Source organism: Gadus macrocephalus, chromosome 15, assembly GCF_031168955.1.
Source record: "Gadus macrocephalus chromosome 15, ASM3116895v1".
NCBI lineage: Eukaryota > Metazoa > Chordata > Actinopteri > Gadiformes > Gadidae > Gadus > Gadus macrocephalus.
The window spans coordinates 2,023,383-2,044,046 of NC_082396.1; the positions used below are offsets into that span (position 1 = coordinate 2,023,383).

Genomic DNA, 20,664 nt, shown 5'->3' on the forward strand with positions numbered 1-20,664 from the left:
TAAGGTGAAGAAAACACACAGGAGGTAATAAGACCACAGTTTGAATTGATTTGTTGGTACTTGGAGTGTAATCATACCCAGGCACGTAGTGGCAGCAGTGAAGCAGAGGCAGACCACAGGCATCAGCACTAATCTGAACCTCTGCTCTCGACCAATCGGCGTTGAGGACGTTACGCGTGTCATAGCATGCGTCTGGCAGAGAGTGTGTTTGACATTTACGTTACAGGGATAGTGTGTGTGAAAGGAGCTAGCCTGTCAATGAAGCGCAGGGTAGCGATGCTAGAGAATATGTCGAGCCATATAGCTACATCTTATTTTAAATAGCGTCATCTTTTTTTTTTTTTGCTACCAAGTTCCATGCCCGTCTCGGGAGACACTGCATCCAGCCCAGCGTTGGATATGAAACTACCGAACAAACAACGTGTTCGCTAACATCTTCAGGGCTAGCATGCTGCAGAGTGCATTAAGGTCGTTTCCAGGAGTTTGGCTGTGAAATGTGGTTGGGTAAATCTCGCGTTAGGTGAAGATCACACTGTTTGTAGTTGTTCCGTGTTGTGCACTCTACTGGTCGCGGTTTAAATCTCACTTCTCCGCGGACCAGTGCACAAGGTTAAGAGTGGCAATAGCTAGCTAGCCCTACCAGCACTTTTTGCATCAGTTTGCCCTCACTTTCCCACGCTTGTCCCAAAAGACAGGTGCTGTGGTCGAAGTAGGTCAAGTGTGGTCGGGAACGCGAACCCCCCCCCCCACTGTAATCGCAGGGATTATACGATATTTAATTATTTCTAATAATTGATCGGGCTGTTTTGAGTGGAGCCAGGATTCACGATGCTGCTGTCCTTCATTGTACATACATACTCGCTGCGGTATTGGTTCCCTGCCACTGTCATGCTGGGCACAGCCCCGGCGTACCTCCTGTCGTGGTGGGTATGGCGCTTGTGTTCCACGGTGTTACCCCTAAGACTTTACCACAAACTGGACGATCGCCTCTACTGCGTCTACCAGAGCATGGTCCTCTTTTTCTTTGAGAACTACACGGGCGTGGAGGTGGGTACATTTCCTCATGTATAGTCGTCCTTGACTGTTGCTTGCTACTTTGGAGACTTAGAGAATAGGAGTGCACAAAAGTGCCCGCTTTGACCCAAGTGCTTTGTTCCGCAATCATGTTTTCGTGTTATCATCTTGGACCACAGTTGCTAGAACAAATCAAATACAATGAAACTATACAGAAGGTAAATGTTGACGCCTCTCTGAACTTGATAAATCGGATGGCCAGCAGAATGCCTGCATTCTTGTCGGCTTTGACTGGCACACCCAGTGTATGTGTTGTGCTATTGAAAAAGGTTCCTTATAAGATGACTATCGCCATATACAGAGATTTGCTCTGTGCTGCACACTAGTTCTGCATTTGTCTCATGTACATTTTCAACCTTTTTCATTGGGTAATGATTTATGAGCTCGTCTGAGTGAATTTGTCAAACGTAGAGCAAACCTGGCCAGTAGCACTGACTACGTTTAAGGTGCAAGCTAAGCAGGTGTTGAGTAGAAACGTTTGTCAGCATTTACAAGCCTACACACGCTTGGCAATTATAAAAAAAACTACAAATAATTACAACTTGCTTCCTCTTTTTTGTATAACAGCTTTCTTCCACAGTTTATTGGACACAAGGGTAGGGTTCTAACATGCAATACATTGTGGTGTATTTACAAGGCCATCATGTTCCTCAACGTAGCCTTATAAGGCTCTAATCAATGTACACTTGCAGTAGTGCTTTAGCCAGCAGCCACAATAGACCTTTGTCAATCTTCTTCCTGTTTTCTCCTAGATTGTAATATACGGAGATATACCAAAGAAGAAGGAAAATGTTGTCTACCTGTCAAATCACCAGTGTACAGGTAAACAAAAAGTTGTATCAGAATAATCAAACCAAAATGGTAATATTCAAAGTAACCTTTGTCCTAACAGTCGACTTCGAGGTTCCTGAAAATTTAAACAAGTTGTTTCACAAAACGATGCTATCTATCTGATATGATAATGTCCTTCCGGAGCTCTTCACTTCCTGATCTGTGCTTTGGGAAGCTGATCACTTCCCAAGGCACATCCTGTCATGGCGATTAATCAAGGAACTATGTACCAGGATAAGAGGATCTCATGACCACACAATACCACTCAAAGACGACAAACCACAACAACAATATTAATAATATTGAATTATTGCCCGGCCGTTAATCTTGAGCATTCGTATCCTACTTTCCAGCGGACTGGATCATAGCCGACATGCTGGCCATCAGACAGGATGCCCTAGGCCACGTGAGGTACGTCCTGAAAGACGGGCTGAAGTGGCTCCCACTGTACGGGTGGTATTTTTCCCAGGTAAGAGGACCCTGCGTCTAGCCTTTCCTCCGAATCAATCGCAATCGAATCATGCTCCTTTCCACGTCTGAATGAAATACGTCTCTAAGCAGTGTGTGTGTGTGTGTGTGTGTGTGTGTGTGTGTGTGTGTGTGTGTGTGTGTGTGTGTGTGTGTGTGTGTGTGTGTGTGTGTGTGTGTGTGTGTGTGTGTGTGTGTGTGTGTGTGTGTCCTTTCTCTCTGTTCCCAGCATGGAGGTGTGTACGTCAAGCGAAGTGCAAAGTTTGAGGAGCAGGCGATGAAGAAGAAGCTGCTAACGCAGGTCGAAGCAGGAACACCAGTAAGTGGTTCCTCTTCCCTTCCGTGGAAGGGCGGATTTATGTCTGTTTGATTCGCTGGAATAACCGTTTGCCTAACCCACACAATAAGGTTAAACGTAATACAATAAACATTAAAGTCAAACGGTCCCCTCTCATTATCGCTTTTTATGAGAAAAGACCAGACAGGATATATTCTTTATCATGTCATCGAGACATGGTTGACCCTTGCTACTTCCTCCATGTTCACACGTTTGTATGTGTGGGTGTGCTTTTATAGCATGCTGCTGTAAAGCTGCATGGACTGGTTCACACACATATGGCACACCCCTACCCCATGTTCGATAGGTGTTGGGACTCGACACAAGTTTTAGGATGAGGCACAAATCTTAACACCGAAGCTGAAAGATGTCAGCTTTGTATCAATTCTTATTTGATGACTTAACACTGTCAGAGTCTTTTGGTTTCCTTTCTCTTCACTACACTCAGCAGAACCTCAGAGAGTGCAGTCTAATCTTTTTTGTATTTTATAAATAGACAAACACACACTAAGTAACATCTGAGGATCATTTCAGTTGACTCTTCTGTATTTTGCTCTGCAGATGTATCTTGTCATCTTTCCGGAAGGAACCCGCTATAATCCGGAGCTCAAGAATGTAATTTCTTCCAGTCAGGAATTTGCTTCTAAAGAAGGTACGCAGATTTGGAAGAACTGACTCTTCCACCCTTTATGTAATTCACTCAAACGTCCATTAAGAGTTGGTTCAGCGCCACATCAAAAGCCAAGGACGAGTTCCGTTTGATTCATACTTTCATTCATTGATGTAACTTCAATAATCATTTTCTCTCGCACCTCAAATATATCCTAGGGACAGATCTTGGCCAACAAGGCAATTGATTACGGGCATTTTACCAAACGTTAAGCAGCATACTTTAAAGCATGCATCCAGTCCGTCAAATTTAGATGGTTATTTAAAGGATTGTGAGGTAAAAAAAACTGAAAGTTAATGCTTGTTTGCTTGATCAAACAAATTTAACTTTTTGGCATGATAAGATCCTGAAACGTGAAGCCCTATTCCGACAGGACGTACGGGCACAGTAATCTTTCCCTGATCAGAGCAATGAATAAATACCTGCTCTTGTTAATCCCTCAGTAAGCCGCACGAGCAAAGGGGCACTGATATGACATAAGTGAGCCGGGGGCCATTAGTTCACTCAATATTCCACGTCTCCTCCATTCAGTGGTTCATGTGTGGCTTTGTTGTTCCCCCGGTATCAGGGCTGGCTCTCCTGAAGCACACTCTGACCCCCAGGATGAAGGCCTCTCATGTAGCCATCGAGGCCATGAAGGACCACCTGGACGCGGTGTACGACGTCACCGTGGCCTACGAGGGGACGCTGGACTCCGCGGGCCACAGGCTACCGGCCCCGACCATGCCAGGTGCGTGACCCGCTCATTTAATAACCGCTTCCCCGGCTTCGGCCTTCTGCTCTTGGAAGGCCACACGAACAGGACGGCGGTCGCTCAGGAGGTCGAGAGGGTTGGCCGGTGACCGCAAGGTTTCTAGTTCGATCCCCGGATGCTCCAGCAAGGCACCGCTTCCCCTGACTGGGCTTGCTGTCGCCGTGCGTGGTCCGCCGTCGGTGTGTGCATGACTGGGTCAATATCAGGCAATATGGTAAAGCGCTGTGGATAGAAGCGCTATATTAATGCAGTCCATTTTGGCTCCTGGTGTTGCTTTTGGTCAGTGTCGGGTCCACCCGACTGCTAAGCCCTTGCAGTCTGCCTCCTGTACCTTCATATCGTGCGCACCGTACTTTTAGCTACCCTTTTTAATGTGAAGTCAATTCAATCCGTGGTTTCACCTGTGTTAGAGAGAACGGTATAAAGTTGCAGTTAAATATTATGTTCGAGTTAATTCCGTTTACCTGTACCTGAGGGTTTTTCTGCAAACAACATGCCTGAGGTGTATGTATAAAAAAACATCCTGTTATTCAGCTGAATAATAATCAATATGTGTCACGGCAAACGGAACAGAAAGCAAAACATGGATTTAATCTCGTACCTCCGGATCTTGTTGTCGCCGTGATTGTACTGTTTGTTGTTTAGCGTCTGGCATCCAAATAACATCACGAGCGGAATAAACAAAGTGAAACAAAGGGCATATTTTAATTGCCATGTATTTGTCTGTTGATGGACATATTTTCCGAACGTATTCTGTTTTTATGACAGCAACGAATATTCTCACTGTCTCACAGATTTTCACATGAAGGTTAATGATTTAACCTTCCAGGTTGTCAATTAATTACCATCCCACGCCTTCTGAAATACAGATTTCGTTAAATTATTGCCAAAATGTTAATGATTGTTTCCTGTAGCTCCAACATATTAGGGTTCAATGGTAATATCTTTGTGTATTAACCAAAGATCTACCTCTTTGAAGTCGGTGACGTTGTCATCTTTAATCATTGTTCATTCGGCACAACGTACTTGACCGTATCTCAATGTTTTTATTTGTCACTCCTTATGTCATTCCTTCCGGCTGAAAGGATTTTCCTGTGTTTGTTTGTTCCCACGTTCATGTTTTTCTTCGCCTGTTTTCCTTCAGAATTCCTGTGTAAAGAATGTCCCCGGGTCCACGTCCACTTTGAGCGGGTGGCCATGAAGGAAGTCCCCCTCGAGCCGCTGTTCTTCCGCCGGTGGCTCCACGAGAGGTTCGAGATCAAGGACCGGTGAGTTTTCATTCATGTCCGTCAATTGATTAGTCCTGTCTGTACGTGTAAACGACCCATCCCCCAAAGAGCTTGATTTAACCAATGATGCATTAGTCGTTGGCAGAGGAAACATTCGCGTAATATTTCTTAACTTCTACGATTTTGAATCTATTCACAACCTCCACAGATCATATATTTTTCGTGATAATTTTTTTCCCCCTTCGTCTTAGATTTGCTTTGTGTGTTTACTTTATTGCAATCAGTTGAGATAACTGTATAATATAAAAAGGACAGAATCTTAATAATACAATACACACTGGGCTGCCATAATTAAGCACATCGCCTTTCCCAACGCACAGGAGACTGGACAGGAAACTGGAACAAGAGGCCCTATGTTCTGAATCAAGAATCGATTTTCCCTCCCCAATTACACATGTGGTTTAGAGTGCTAAAATTAAGTTCTCTCGTGATGGATTTAAAATAAATGTTGATCCGTTTTGACCTTTAGGCATAAACACTGATATCGGTTGAATAAATCACTTGCCTGCTTGTTGATAGGCCGGAATCCTGTCTTTTACAGATTCATTATTGAGATGCTAGGCAGAGGCAGAATAATTCTTGAACTAATGTATTTTATTATTTTTCTATTGGTGCCTGGGTGATCTTTTACTTTAAATGCACACACTTTACATCTGCATGAGGTTTTGCAGATTTGATGATACTGCATCATGAGTGCCTCTGGTGTTTAGATGATACAGTTTCTAATACGAAGCCAGCCTTGGAAATGCAAGTATAATTGTGTTAAGCAGCACAGCAAATAATGAAAGACTAATATTTCCTTAATTAAACTTCCAAACAAAAAATACCAAAAATAACATTTCAACAACCCTGCTTAGAATCATAAGAAACAGCAGTTTATCAATGCCTTCGCTCTTATTAGTTCCCTGATTTAAAATAAGCAAACAACAACGACGTTCGTGATAATCCTACGACTCCGAAACCCCGCCTCCAAACCCCGCCTCCAAACCGCGGTTAGCCTCGGTAGCGGCTGATCCCCGCTGCTCGTGTCCGACTGAATGCAGCGTCTGTCGGTCCTCAAGCACCCCCCCCCCCCCCCCCCCCCCCCCCTCTCTCAGTGTAAGAGCTGAGCCTCCTCACAGAGCCCTCTGTCTCCTTGCAGACTGCTGACCAGCTTCTACGAGTCGGACGACGCCCAACAGAGGAGCCGCTTCCCGGGGGAGGGGCGACGCTCTGCGCTGAGCATCGCCAAGACCCTCCCCTCCATGATGGTCCTGGGGGGCCTCACCGTCCCGCTGCTCCTGACTGAGTCGGGCAGGAGCTTGTACGTCAGGACCTGGGTCTACGGCACTCTCCTGGGGTGGCTGTGGATGAACGTCAGCCCCTAGGGAGCGCATAGGAACACGCACGCACACACGCGTGTGTCGGTTTACACCGGATGATCGCCGCCACCGCGGCGACGCACACAATAAACGGGGGAGGTGTTGCCGGGTCTTTTTTTTCTTTTTTTTTTTTCTTGTGCAGCGACAAGAGTTGGGGGGGGGGATTTACGAGGAGCCAACCGCTGGTCTTCCTTTTTAAACCTAGACAACCACAGCCTGAGGGAGCGGAGGGCAGAAGGCGCCTGAGCTTCCAGGTCCATCGTGATGGGTGGATCAGTTAGTTGTTCTGTTTAGTTTCACATGCCATCCTTTACCTCAGCCACAAACTCAAAAATACGATTCTCTCCCTCCTTCCGTTAAGAGTATTATCCGTCAGAAATTATCCAGATTATTTTTCATGTATTTTTGCATGCACGCTCTCCCAAGCACTTATGAGGCATTACCCAGGTGTGTGTGTGTGTGTGTGTGTGTGTGTGTGTGTGGCCCATGTGATGCTCTTCCCTCAAAGCCTAGCAGCAGCTCTGTCGCCCAGGGAACGGATGTAACTCGTTGATATTGTTTATAATGCGACCTCGTATGGATGCCAAGTTTCATGTCAGGAGGGTTATGCACTTTGCTAATTTCGGAGCAATGCTCTACATTGGAACATTTTCCTTCATACGCAAATGTGCCGCTCTTTGAATCCAGGTGTTTATCTGAAGTGTATAGATGGGTTTCAAGGCGTCAACAGTAATGTCACCTGGTTACACTTTTGGTTACACATAGGTTCTGCATTTTACTAGCCCTTTAAAAACCTTCTGTTAGATGTTTGTTTGTTTGCAGTTTAATGGTGAATGGTTAAATGTGAAAAAAGTTGAAATGCAAACCTGGTTCTGTTTGTTTTCCCACTGCCTGGAAAGAATTGTATGCGAGTTAGCCAATCCAAGACGCTGCCTTGAATGGTGACTATATTGCTGGGACAGGTACTGTTATAAGCTCATGTTTATTTATGTGTGTTTAAATCAATAATATAATGTTCTGCCAAGGTAAAACATCGCTCTATATTGGAAATGACCCATTGCTGAAACTTCCTTTTCTTTCTTTATCTTTTTTTATCTGAGCCATGCTTTTTGTAATACTTGTTTGAGTACTTCTTTTTGCCAATGTCCATTCTCCTGCTGACATAACCGGCTACACATTTTGATCACCTCACAAAATACATTTTTATTTGACTATTTACTAAATGACAGTGGGTGTGTGTAGACACACCGTACGTGACGCTTTCAACCATCACGTACAGCTCAACAAAAGTATCGAGCCATCTTGAGTGTACGAGACCTTCATGTTTCTTTGCACAAAATGCCATCTGTATTATAAACATCGCTGTATTGTGAGAGTCACTGTATGCCCGTTCTTGTTTACTGTAACCATTGTACAACTCGTCACTTTACATATTGGCTTTCTTATTCTGTGGGTTGGATCTTCTCTTTGGGTCATTCATACATGTGAGTTCAAGGTTGTTTTTTTTAAACTATACCTCACTTGAAATCTCTTTTGTTTAACAAAAAAAAACACAACATTGCCAGCCATTTTATAGCCCTTTTTTTTTTTAATGTGTCAACCGTAGACTTTATTTAATCTGGGGATTCTATGTAGGTACTTCCAATGCCAGTGATTCCACAATACGTGCCTTCTAGTCGGGAGTCCCCACCCTCATCAAGGGGACCCGAGTGGGTTATTTCACCCAATGACTGCATAGAGGCTTCACGCTGGAAAACTGGGACTGCAACAAGATATAGAATATTGGTCAAATAGTCTTCAGTACATAGTGGCTTATTTTATCCTAAAGGAAGTGCATTGATTCACTTCTTGAAGCCTACTATAAAGAATGGAAACCTTTAAGTGATGTAAGTCTTGGGAGTTTGGGTTGGAGTGAAATAAAGTGTTTTGGGCGGAGTTCCGCTTTGCCATTGCTTATTGATTTATACTGATAAGTTTGCTCTCGATGCCACATGAATTAAAGATCTGAAATTGTTTTTCATGAAAGTGTAGCCCTATGCGATTTCTAATGAGTCTTGTGTTTGATTAGTGATATAGAAAATACGTGACTCTATTAGCCACAAACCGGCTGGTTCGAGGTTTGGTAATCTGAAAACATAAATATAGCATGCCAGTCCATGGGCTCGACTGTTTTGGGAGTATTTAGACGTCATTGACGTCGTCAAAACAAGCATGCGCAGTAGCGTAGGCGTTTCGCATGATACGCACACAAGGAAGGCAGCGATTCAAAAAACGTGTGGTCTCTGAAGTCCTCTGAACATTTATTATCTTAAAGATTCAATTCAAGGTAAGACGTAAACACTTTTGAGACATTCGTTCATGCCGTCCAGCTATTAACCAGTGCAAAACCAGTGCAATAGTAATTAAAGCGACCATTGACCTCTTGTGGCTTTATTTGATGGCCGTTGACAAAGTGCACTCCCATATTATCACAGAAACTAAACCATAACCTTATTGTTCTGCTTCTGTTCATCAGCTCTAAAATGTCAATCGACTGGCTCGGGTTTGGCTATGCTGCAGCCATAGCTTTCGGCGGATTTATGGGCTACAAAAGAAAAGGTTGACAAAAGTTGAGCATTTAGCTCATGTTAGACATCAACAATAACGTAATGGTGTAACGTTAATGTCATGTAAAGGTTTAGATTGTAATCCTATGACCCTGTCCCCCTGTCTTTGGTAGGTAGTGTGATGTCGTTGGTAGCTGGCTTAGTGTTCGGTGCACTTTCTGCTTATGGCGCATTAAAAATATCAATGGATGTACGGGACACCTCAATCTCCTTGCGTAAGTTCATACTTGTTATCAATTCATAATCATGGGAAATGTAGTCACTTGTCTACCATCCAGGCGGTGTACAAACTGTTGTCGTTCTTTGCTTCAGTTTCCTCGGGAGTGCTCGCTCTTGTGATGGGAATGAGGTTTAAGAACTCTGGAAAACTATTGCCTGCTGGTCTTATGGCAGTACTAAGGTCAGAATCTAACAACAAACTACCTGTTAAGTGTATAGTAGTATAGATCAGTTTTAAAGACACTGTGGTAGTCATGTTATGTTGACGTGTTGCTTGTTTTAACTATTGTCTCTCTGCTTTCTTACAGTTTGTTAATGTTTGTGCGGATCCTCTTCAGGATTATGATGTGACACTAAAACCCCAACAGTGGGGATTGGACCATAACAGTTTGCGTCTATTGACAAAAATAGACACACAGGTTATGTGACACTCATAACATTCCCAATGATGATTCCCTTTGAAAATAAATATTTTATAAAATGAGCTTACACTACATGACACAACTTCAAGATCAATATTGAAGATGACACCACAAAACGTGGCGATGACACCACAAAACAGTGTTTCAGTAATGTCCTAATGCTTTTTGCAGAATACTAAACGTTTGCCTTTTAGTGTGCCCAAAATATTTGGGAAAATGCCATTCAATTACTTTTGCTGTCACTAATAAAGGCTGCAATAAAGGTTTATGTGCCACACTTTAATTTAAGATGGGTACTCGTGCTTGGATACAGCATGACTAAATGCAGAAAATGTTTTTTTCTTCATTAGTCTTTAATCGTGACAAGCATAGGCTATATAATCTATATTTTAAATCACATTTCAAAACTCGAATAGCTATGTGATTACATTCACAAGGAGTGCAGTATTGAAAAAAACTTGAAAGAAATCCATTGATTCTCTTCTTTAGGCCTTCTATTAAAGAACATAAATATTGTTGTGACGTTAGCCTTGGGAGTTTGGGTTGGAGTGAATAAAGAGTTTTGGGCAGGTTTCCGGAGCCACAATAATTTTTTGGATTACTACTCGACATAAGACTTGATAAATGATCTATACATTCCAGCTGCTTAAGAAATGGGTACCTTTCATGAAGTGATGGGTAATTTAAGATTAAAAACCTCCATTACGGTTTTAACATAAGCGTCCTCTTTTAGTGGCTTCCTCTTGCTGCCTGGTTGAAGGAATCTCTGAATAGCTGGTTTCTCTGACATTCTGCCCTGGAAAGACTGAAAGGAAATATATAAGTCAATTTACAATCAATGATGTCACATTTGCAATTGACCGGTTGCTCAGTAGTTATGAATGGAGAAGCATGAATGGCCATTTCTTAGAAACATGAGGGTAAACTGCACCTTGATGTTGGGGAACTGAGCCAGAATGCCAGGGAACCTCTCCTCTAACATCAGGGAACACTCCATCAGCTGGACATCTGCACAGCTTAGCTGTCCACCCACCAGGAAGATGGAACCAGAGACCGCCTGGTCGTTAAATCACACATGCAAATGTATTGGTTACCTGTTTTTTTGTGTTGTGTTAACATCATTTTTAAAGCCAATTATGACCCTCTTTTGGGGTTAAAAACGTCACACTTGTACTGTGCTAATAACTTCAGTTGTTATTTAAGAAGTTTTGAAGACAGTTGATAATAGATAAACAAAGAAAGACAGACTGAAACTTTGGGGGCTTTTGGAGCCCGTAAGTCATGTGTTAAAGACCTAACATTTCCCCTCAAAAGCAACATCCCCTCTGTTCTTATGATTTACATGAAGCCTGCTGCTTTAGCTTCTATCCCTTCCAGCTTGGTTTTCATATCTGCAGGGGGTGTGAGAGGTAAAAACATGATCATCTCCATGAGATCGATCAGCCCCTCAGAATACATGTTGATCCTGAAAAATAAACAAATATTGATATTCATGTAATATTGACTGTTGCTAATCATGTACCAACATTACATGGCTATTTAAAGAAAAACATCACAAGACTTGCAGCATTAAGAACATGCATAATATGTATTCATGTCATACATTGCCCGCTCTTTAATGTCTTCTCCGTTAAGATTGTATTTCTCTGCAATGTACTTCAAGATTGCCTTTGTCTGAACAAGATGCATGCCATCAATTTCCACCATTGCGACCTGTTCATACATGAGCACTCCATCTACCAAGAAACAAAGAGAAAATATCATCAAACCAACATCTCAAATAGCAGAAATATCATAGGTGTCGTATTGGCTGCACAATATGAAAGAAATATGATATTGTAGGTCAGAGGTAAATTAATTTTTAACAAGTAGGTGAGTGAACAAATATCCAATGGGCGGGAATGAAAGATGGTGCAAAGGTTAGAACTGTCAACCACAAGAGACAATTAGACGAGATTAGGTATTGAGATTATTTTGCATCTAAATTACCAGCCAGAAGTTTTTCGTAGTCGTCGCGGCTTGTTAAATGCACTTCGTCAAACTGTGAATATAGAATTGATAGAAATGTTATTTACTAGTAGGACTTGTCTCGCGTCCCAATCGCATGTCAAAGATGTAGGCTAGGACTCACCTCAACTTCGGCAACTGTTAGAAGCCAACGAATTGATTCCATTTTTCCTCTCCCATTTAAGTAGTGCAACACAATTTTTCCAGACATCACTATTACAAGACCTTAAATCAATTTGTAACACAAATATGTAACATTATTAACATTATTCACATTCAAATATGCATATAAAACATATATTATAAAATACAAAAAGGCTAGAGCCTACAAATACGTAATTATACCAACCTCGAACCAACTCGCAAAAAATGAGGTAACGTAAACAAGGAAGCGTGAGAAAGTTCCTTTGTTATGTAACTGTTGACCAGGCTGTCAACTGAGGACAAGAGTGGCCACGTAACCTACCTTTGCGGTGGACCAGTCGACTAGGAAACGTCGACCTCTCCTGGCCGATGACAAATAGGATAATGTCCATACCAGTATGATGGATTGTGGGAAATAATAACACTAACTTGTATCGTTTGAATAAATACGACATGACATAGCCTATAAGACATACCACTCTGATTGACTGACCATATTTATTTTATTATCACAAATCTGTCTCAACAATACATACAAGACGTAATTAGCATTATGCGACACCTTGACTGAAACTAGTATGCACCAGAGCCCGTCTACGATTAGAGTTCAACTAGGCCTACTCAAAGCCCAAATCATTGATATCATACCCTATCCAATAATAAAGAAATTTGAATTTGAATGGTAACAATTCCGTTAAATCCTCGTCCTCGTTTTGAACGTCTCACTCATGGCCGATCAGTGTGTTCTTTCTGATTAGCTCTTAATTGAGATCACCTGTTACTTTTGCTGTCACTAATAAAGGCTGCAATAAAGGTTTATGTGCCACACTTTAATTTCAGATGGGTACTCGTGCTGGGATACAGCATGACTAAATGCAGAAAAAAAAAAAATCTTCATTAGTCTTTAATCGTGACAAGCATATACAAACTGTCACTTTATACAAACTGAAAGTATGCGTTGTTGCGTGTTTGTTTTTGTGGGCATTTGACTGAACAGCCCAGACAAATATTGCTACCAACATGGCACTTCGAAACAGACCACCGCAGTGAGTAAAAGTTATTTTCCTTTATCAAATGTTGACGTTTTTGGGCTGTCTCCTCAGACACAAGCCATCAGTATCCCTGCTCTTTGCACCTTGACATGCATGTTGCCGCTGTTTGTTAACCTAGCTTTGCTGATTTGTATCTTGTGATGCGTGTGTGTTTTTCTGAACAGGTGTTAGATGACTGACAAGATCTATGGGGGGGCCCCCTTTGGGCCCCCCCATACCATCTTAGTCTTCAAAGGAATCTAGTGCCATGGGACTCCAGTGTCTTCAAAACATCCTTGGAATACATGTGTATGAATGGTCCACCGAAGGGTTGATCTGGAAGCCACCACGGTCCACGCAGTAATCTGCTGCGTGGGCCGTAGTGGCTTCCAGAGCCATCTTTCGGTCTTGGTCAGGATTTGTTAGTTGCCCTTCAATGTAGCAGGCTACGGGTTTCTGAAGAAGCCTGCTTTACGTAGCATTGGAGTACAAATATTGTGCAAAATGCTCATGTAATTGCACTAGCACTAGTAACCTGTAGATTAGCTTAGTTTAACGTCATTCCGTGCTGTCTCTGTCAAATGTGTGGCTTACTTTAAGTCCACAAGGCCCTCTGGTAAACCACGTTGGAACACCCCTGGACAAGGTGATTAGTCACTGGGTGTGTGCTTAAGTTTTGTTCCATTTTTCACTAGTTGGTTAAGGTTTGGTAGAATTGTTTGGATGCTAGCGACGTGATGGCGTATGTACAAGAGCCTACCGTGGCTAGGCCACAGTTGTGACGGTGACGGCCAGATGGCCTAGTGTGAGTGCAACCTTGATTGCATTTGTATACTGTTTACCATTGGATGTTTATGCAATTTGGCTTAATTCATCCGCAGTAAAGCTGCATTTGACTATTCCAGGGTCGTTTTGTACAGGCTTTCAATTGACCATGTTGACTAGTTTGTGGGATATTTTTTTTTTTTTTGTCCATTTCTATCGCCATCACTAACACTAGCTTCAGCATTTCCTTGTAGGCCATTAGCTGACTTGTGTATTGGAGCGATGATTTGGGTATTTTAAGATGCTTGAAAACCTAAAATAAAGCAAAATGCGTGTCTGGTGTGCAAGAGACAATTTGTTGGCTTGCAGTAGTCGAGGAGTTGCCGTAGGTCGTAAGCCATCTGGAGGTTGTGGCAATGGAGGCTTGTGGTAGATCTGCCATCCAAGAAAGGTTAATTCTTCTGAAGCATGATTAATAGTTTAGTAAATTGAATCTATTCATATAGAACTATAAAATCCAAGACTGCAGCCAGTAACTTGGATCGCAATATGTGGAAAGTATTAGTCTTCATTTGTAACAACAGAATAATTAACATGACTAACTGGGTTTCTTCCATTTTCTAACTAGGGGGACTTGACTGAGTCTACTGGATTAATCAGTAGCAGTACTTTGCCCAACAGATTTGATGGCATGACTACAGGGTGACAAAGACAATTATTCCAATAAATCGCTTGATTCGAAAATGGTAATATCAGTAATCAGTCATCATAGTTCTCAATAAACCTTGTGTGAATGAATGAGGGAACCTTTGTTCAAAAATAAAACAAAGCAAATAAAATGTTCTAAAGCTGAGCAGTTGTGTCAAGAAGGAACCAACATGAATTCTCACTTAGATAGGCGACAAAAGTCCTAGCATCTTTTGAAGACTAACCTCTCGTGAAAATAAAGGAATGAAAATAACAAACATTCCCTCCTCTTCACCCCGTATCAGTCATTTTGCGTGATGACTGATACTGCAGCTTCTAGGACTCTAGCCCAGACCAAAGGCCTTATTCAACAAACAAATTCAATAGTTTCATATGGCGTATATTCAGTGATCATTGAGCTCTCAATCACTCTCAATCTATCAAAAGAGACTTCTAAAACATATCTGCAAGAACAGTTCCTATACTTTTTGTATAATTTGGTCATGCTGCAAATTTACTTTTTGTAGTTGCTCCATATTTAGTTCCTTGACAGCCTCACCTGCTAGAAAAGTCTATTCAAATCGGCTAAATATAATGGAACTAAATTAATAGCCATGAAATGTTGTCACTCATACTAATGGCAAATACCCTCTTTCAGTTGGTGGTTCAACACTGATGTCTCTCTAGGCTTGAGGGAGAGCTCACAAGTAAATTACACGAATATCCTGGAGCAATTGGGAATACACTTTTATTTAGTCTACCTGACCAGGGACATCTTTGAACTATAGGTCACCTAACCCAAACTTTTCACTCTTGTTAGGTTGTCCTTTTCTCTTGTTTTAACCCGAAAGGGCTGAAATATCAACATTTCAGGTATTCTGTTTGGATAATGTGCAAAACTTGTGGCTTCACTAATAAAAAAAATTAACAAATGTATTTTTCTTAATGTGGTTAAACTATTTAAAGATTTGTATGCAAAATATTTCTGCTCAATTTGTGGTCAATGAAACTCTGAATTTTTTTAATTATGGGTTATGGGTTAAAGGTATTTGCTTTGGGCATCTTTTGATATTTTTAGAATCTAGCTCCATTGCCGTTAGAAATTGTGTCTCCCAGTACTGCAAAGTGCTTCCACAAGTTTAAAAAAGAATGGGCAGAAAAGGAACTGCCAACTAAATCTATTTAACATGGGTCGAAAGTTTCCATGGAAGCTCTTGGCTGCTGGTTCCCAACACAGCTCCACTGTTAGCCTGTGACCTTGCGTTTAACTTTTTTCGACTTTTGGTGACTTTCAAAAAAGAGAAATGAACTGGTTAATACAATAAACAAGACATTTCATGGTACCATTTTGAACTGTTTGTGGATATTGCATTAAATCCATATGCTTGAAACTTTTCAATAATGCATATCAACGAAACAATGGAATGAAATAAATAGTTCAAGCAATTTGTGGGACTTGGCTGCTTTTACATTATTACTCATTTTGGGTTATTTCAGTCTCTCCAACCTGCAGGTCGTGCGAAGAATCATGTGAATGGGAATATTCTATAAATGTCTTGATATCATCTTTCGTCTCAACACTTCTGCTGCAGCCGCTGTTGAAGCGTATGAGTCCTTTGAGACCCCCTTTGATAAAAGGGGTTCTCAAATGTTGACCCTCAGTCACCTATTGCATCACTTCCTTTAGGGCTTCGGCCTCCTAATTGATCATTATAGTATAATTGAATGCCCTCTTTCATATATATGATACCTCCACCACTGGGACGTGGCAACAATTCTCCAAATCGTGCACTAACCGGAAATTACGATCACGACTGCCGCCGTGGCTACTCCCCCGCAATAAATATCCCGCTTTGAACGGTGAACTCTTTACGCCTAGCAGCTATAAAATCTACAAAATGACTCTATTAATGCAGCCTATGTGGAAAATGCGCCGACTTTGGCTCAGCCTGGCTCCGCCTCTTCCGCTACGTAGCTAAGATGGCTGCCGTTGAGTCCGGGGAGTGTCCTTCGATCCACGGGACTCTCTAAATCGACGCCACTTCGACCTGGGCGGGACTTTACGTCCTACGTCACTCGCTATGGGTGTGCATGTGTGCGCGTAGCCGTCACTCGCGATGGGTGTGCATGTGAGAAAGGTTTTGGCTTTTAGTGTCTATGGGTTGGTAATAACGGTTCTGATGATTTTTCTGATGGAAAAGTGGTATTTTATTTCCATAATCTTTGTTCAGTGAACGCATAAACCCGTTTGTTAGTTAGCAGTTAAACAAAATGCGATCTCTTTGTTTACAGTTACCAACGACCAACGACTGATGATTGGGGTTTCGATTCCCTAGTGATGCAAGGTTTTTTCTTTTATTTTGGACTGCACACACAACGCGAGTGACGGATACTCGCACAATGTACACACATCACTGTCTTTACAATTTCTAGGCAACCGAAGTTTAAAGATTGTCAAGTGGTTAACTCTTGAATCGCGTTAGTGGTCAGAGAACAACAAATTAACGCGGGGATAAGGGGTTCGATTCCTTGATGAAGCTAGCCTTTTTCTTTCATATTGGACTGGATGTTTGTATGCCATTTTGCGTAACTTGTAGTTTATGATGAAGAAATTTTACTGGGGTTAAGGTTAGGGTAACGGTAAGGGTAAGACACAAAGTGTTTTTGCAACACAATATTTCTTATATATATAAATATATATATAGATAAAGTCGTGTGTGTATAGCTTATACACATGACAGGACACGCATATCTTTTCAATTTTTATTCATTCAGAATATTATATATATATACTATTTGAAAATGAAAGAGGCTGGGATTTTGTTTTATATCATTTGTTTATATTGTTCAGTAGTAGTATATGCCTAAATGAGGCCGTAGCACAGTTAACGGACGAGCAGAGGTGGTGACGTCATCGAGTCGCAAGTCTGTGCTTGAAGTACGGACTTGCCAAGTACGTGCTTGCAAGTCATCGAGTCCGTAGTACGCGTGCTAGGAATTGAGAAACGGCTAAAGAGGTATATAAACTCGCATCTCGCTTGTTACTGCCGGATGTGAGGGCGATCTGGAAGCGACATCTGTCACCCCATTGATCGCTAGGGTTGATTCGGCTGATCTGGCTGGCTAGGCGGGTGTCCCATTTCTCCCCCCGCTCCATGTGTGTCCATCCCGAAGCCCCGCGCTCTGTGTCATTGGACGTATCCCGGTGCATTGTTGGCATACCAGCTCCCCTGCTAGAACCTCCAAACAAGCTCAAGGCCCATTTGTAGGGGAACCGTAGGGAAGTCAAGCTCCAAGACTTCAGAAATATCCAAATGAGGCGCTGCACGTGGCAGTCTGCCGTTCATTTTTTACACAACATTCATTTAAAGAATAGATTTTAAGTATAAAAGTAATTAATATTGAAAATGTAAATCAGTAAACAATTGTCCTGACTTGATGCTGTGTAACTTGGATCAGAAAAGCAGCAGAAATCAGCAGAAATACAGAAAATGTCCATATCTAAGAAAAGTCGGTATAGCTGGCTTTGTGTTCGGCAGACTTTATGCTATTGCAGTATAAAAAGTTTGACTTTTATTGTACCCAAAATACTTGGAAAACTGCCATTCAATTATAATTGCTGTCACTAATAAAGGCTGCAATAAAGGTTTATGTGCAACACTTCAACATCAGCTGGTTACTAATGCTTTCGTATGGAATTGATGCATGCAGAAAATAAACCCAAAATATTCAACTTCATTCGTCTTTAATCATGACAAGCGTGTACAATTTAAAACTCAAATTTCGAAACTAAATTTGCTATTAAGCTATGCGATTTCTTTCATAAGTATTGCATTATTGGAGAAGAAATAATAATTGTACCAATCACTACTCTACATAAGTCTGGCTTAATGAACTAAGCATTCGAGATGCTTAAGAAATGTGTATCTCTATTGAAAGACTGGCGATTTAAGATTGAAAACCTCCAAAACGGTTTTCACATAAGTATCGTCTGGCTGATGCTTCCTCTTGCTGCCTGGTTGCAGGAATCTCTTAATAGCTGGTTTCTCTGACATTCTGCCCTGGAAAGACTGAAAGGAAATTGATGAGTCAATATGCAATCAATTAAGCAAAAATCATTGCTTTTATTTGACCCATAATGTGGGGATACAATGCATTCTCAGACACTATATTTTGCAATTGACCTGTTGCTCAGTAGTTATGAAACGAGAAGCATGATTGGCAATTTCTTAGAAACATGTGGGTAAACTGCACCTTGATGTTGGGGAACTGAGCCAGAATGCCAGGGAACTTCTCCTCTAACATCAGGGAACACTCCATCAGCTGCACATCTGCACAGCTTAGCTGTCCACCCACCAGGAAGATGGAACCAGAGACCGCCTGCAGGTTAAATCACACATGCAAATGTATTGGTTACTGGATCTTTTGACATAACAAATGCCAAATTAATAGATTTTCAAAAGCTTATTATGACTGACCCTTTTGGGGCTCAAAACGTCACACTTGTACTGCTAATAACTTCAGTGGTTATAAAGGGACCCCATTTATATGCAGAAGATGTTTAAGTGAAACGTTTGGGGATTTTTGAGCACTTAAGGCATGTGTTAATGACATAAAACTTCCCCCCGAAGGAAGCAGCATCCCCTCTGTTCTTATGATTTACATGTCGTTGTGGTACCTTTTCAAACACTGGCAGGTAGCGGCCTGTTGCTTTTGTTTCTATCGTTTCCAGCTTGGTTTTCAAGTCTGCAGGGGGTGTGAAGGGTAAAATCATGATCATCTCCATGAGATCGATCAGCCCCTCAGAATACATGTTGACCCTGAAAAGTAAAACAAATATTGATATTCATGTAATATTGACTGCTGCAAATAATGCTCCAAAAATCGCATGGCTATTTAAAAAAACATCACAAGACTTGCAGCATTAAGAACATGTATAATATTATTAATGTCATACATTGCCCGCTCTTTCATGTCTTTTCCATTTAGATTGTATTTCTCTGCAATGTACTTCAAGATTGCCTTTGTCTGAACAAGATGCATGCCATCAATTTCCACCATTGGGACCTGTTCATACATGAGCACTCCATCTGCCAAGAAACAACGTGAAACTATTTAGGGAAATCTTCAAAAACATGATTCAAAAATCCTTTTAACAAATTACAAACACAAATATCTAACATATCAGAAATAGCATTTTGATCATAGGTAGGCACAATAGGAAAGAAACATGATATTGTAGGTCAGAGGTAAATTAATTGTTAACAAGTAGGGTGAGTCAGCAAATATCCAATCGGCGGAAGTTAAAGGCGGTTGCCAAATGTATAGAATATGCAAAGGTTAGAATTGTCAACCACAAGAGACATTTGTACGAGATGATTTATTGAGATTATTTCTGCATCCAATTTACCAGCCAGAAGTTTTTCGTACTGGTCGCGGCGTGTTAAATGCACTTCGTCAAACTGTGAATAGAATGAATAGAAATTGTATTTACTAGTAGCCTACTACCAATCGCGCAGTAGGCTATATGCATTATTAAACATTCCTTAAAATTCCCGAACCGTCATGCGTCCCAATCGTATGTCAAAGATTTACTCACCTCAACTTCAGCAACTGTAAGAAGCCAACGAATTGATTCCATTTTTCCTCTCCCATCGAAGTAGTGCAACACAACTTTTCCAGACATCGCTATTACAGGACCTTAAATACATTTGTAACACAAATATGTTACATTATTGACATTAATAATATCTATATCTAAACATATATCCATTATGAAATGCAAAAAGGCTCTCTAGAGTCTACAAATATGTAGTTCTACAAACCTTAACCAAACTTGCAAAAAAAATAGTGAACAATGAAGCGTGACAGTGCTACTCTTGTTATGCAACTGTTGATCTGGATGTCGACTGACCAAATACTCCGTTTCCAAGAGTGGGCAAGTACACTTGCAGTGGACCAATGGACTGAGAAACGTCGACATCTCCTGGCCAATGACA

At 41.4% G+C, this 20,664-nt stretch overlaps 3 protein-coding genes, 1 long non-coding RNA gene and 1 pseudogene across 5 annotated transcripts; 3 read left to right on the forward strand and 2 right to left on the reverse strand.

Annotated features, from left to right (window-relative positions):
* The first annotated feature begins 174 nt into the window (after window positions 1–174).
* Window positions 175–8,809, forward strand: agpat5 (1-acylglycerol-3-phosphate O-acyltransferase 5 (lysophosphatidic acid acyltransferase, epsilon)). The gene is made up of 8 exons (XM_060072635.1): window positions 175–1,047; window positions 1,827–1,896; window positions 2,259–2,374; window positions 2,603–2,692; window positions 3,272–3,362; window positions 3,949–4,110; window positions 5,279–5,402; window positions 6,565–8,809. The coding sequence occupies exons 1-8, from the start codon at window positions 829–831 to the stop codon at window positions 6,788–6,790; spliced, it is 1,098 nt and encodes a 365-aa protein (XP_059928618.1). The 5' UTR covers window positions 175–828; the 3' UTR covers window positions 6,791–8,809.
* Window positions 8,364–12,257, reverse strand: LOC132472844 (glutathione S-transferase A1-like; annotated as a pseudogene).
* tmem14a (transmembrane protein 14A) lies at window positions 9,053–10,296 on the forward strand. The gene is made up of 5 exons (XM_060072641.1): window positions 9,053–9,110; window positions 9,300–9,382; window positions 9,504–9,605; window positions 9,703–9,790; window positions 9,918–10,296. Exons 2-5 carry the CDS (start codon window positions 9,307–9,309, stop codon window positions 9,958–9,960), a joined length of 309 nt encoding a protein of 102 aa, XP_059928624.1. The 5' UTR covers window positions 9,053–9,110; window positions 9,300–9,306; the 3' UTR covers window positions 9,961–10,296.
* A 412-nt stretch (window positions 12,258–12,669) lies between the features above and the next one.
* LOC132472845 (uncharacterized) lies at window positions 12,670–18,403 on the forward strand. The gene is made up of 2 exons (XR_009529194.1): window positions 12,670–12,774; window positions 17,683–18,403. It is a non-coding gene; the product is annotated as an uncharacterized LOC132472845 (long non-coding RNA).
* Window positions 18,394–20,639, reverse strand: gsta.1 (glutathione S-transferase, alpha tandem duplicate 1). Of its 2 annotated transcripts, XM_060072640.1 has the most exons (7): window positions 20,491–20,639; window positions 20,265–20,365; window positions 20,076–20,127; window positions 19,623–19,755; window positions 19,344–19,485; window positions 18,920–19,045; window positions 18,394–18,735 (listed from the first exon to the last, which is right to left on the reverse strand). In XM_060072640.1, the coding sequence occupies exons 2-7, from the start codon at window positions 20,349–20,351 to the stop codon at window positions 18,595–18,597; spliced, it is 681 nt and encodes a 226-aa protein (XP_059928623.1). In that variant the 5' UTR covers window positions 20,352–20,365; window positions 20,491–20,639; the 3' UTR covers window positions 18,394–18,594. The 2 variants fall into 2 exon arrangements, with proteins under 2 accessions (XP_059928623.1, XP_059928622.1); XM_060072639.1 differs by lacking the exon at window positions 20,491–20,639 and having other exon boundaries at window positions 20,265–20,425.
* Between the last annotated feature and the right edge of the window lie 25 nt (window positions 20,640–20,664).

Coding starts and splice junctions, on each gene's coding strand:
- agpat5 (XM_060072635.1), top strand. CDS start 829: ATGCTGCTGTCCTTCATTGTACATACATACTCGCTGCGGTATTGGTTC. Junction 1,048..1,826: donor AGAACTACACGGGCGTGGAG/GTGGGTACATTT, acceptor GTTTTCTCCTAG/ATTGTAATATACGGAGATAT. Junction 3,363..3,948: donor GGAATTTGCTTCTAAAGAAG/GTACGCAGATTT, acceptor CCCCGGTATCAG/GGCTGGCTCTCCTGAAGCAC.
- tmem14a (XM_060072641.1), top strand. CDS start 9,307: ATGTCAATCGACTGGCTCGGGTTTGGCTATGCTGCAGCCATAGCTTTC. Junction 9,383..9,503: donor TATGGGCTACAAAAGAAAAG/GTTGACAAAAGT, acceptor TGTCTTTGGTAG/GTAGTGTGATGTCGTTGGTA. Junction 9,606..9,702: donor GGACACCTCAATCTCCTTGC/GTAAGTTCATAC, acceptor TCTTTGCTTCAG/TTTCCTCGGGAGTGCTCGCT.
- gsta.1 (XM_060072640.1), bottom strand. CDS start 20,351: ATGTCTGGAAAAGTTGTGTTGCACTACTTCGATGGGAGAGGAAAAATG. Junction 19,756..20,075: donor GTACGAAAAACTTCTGGCTG/GTAAATTGGATG, acceptor GTTTCTTGGCAG/ATGGAGTGCTCATGTATGAA. Junction 19,486..19,622: donor GACATGAAAGAGCGGGCAAT/GTATGACATTAA, acceptor TTTACTTTTCAG/GGTCAACATGTATTCTGAGG.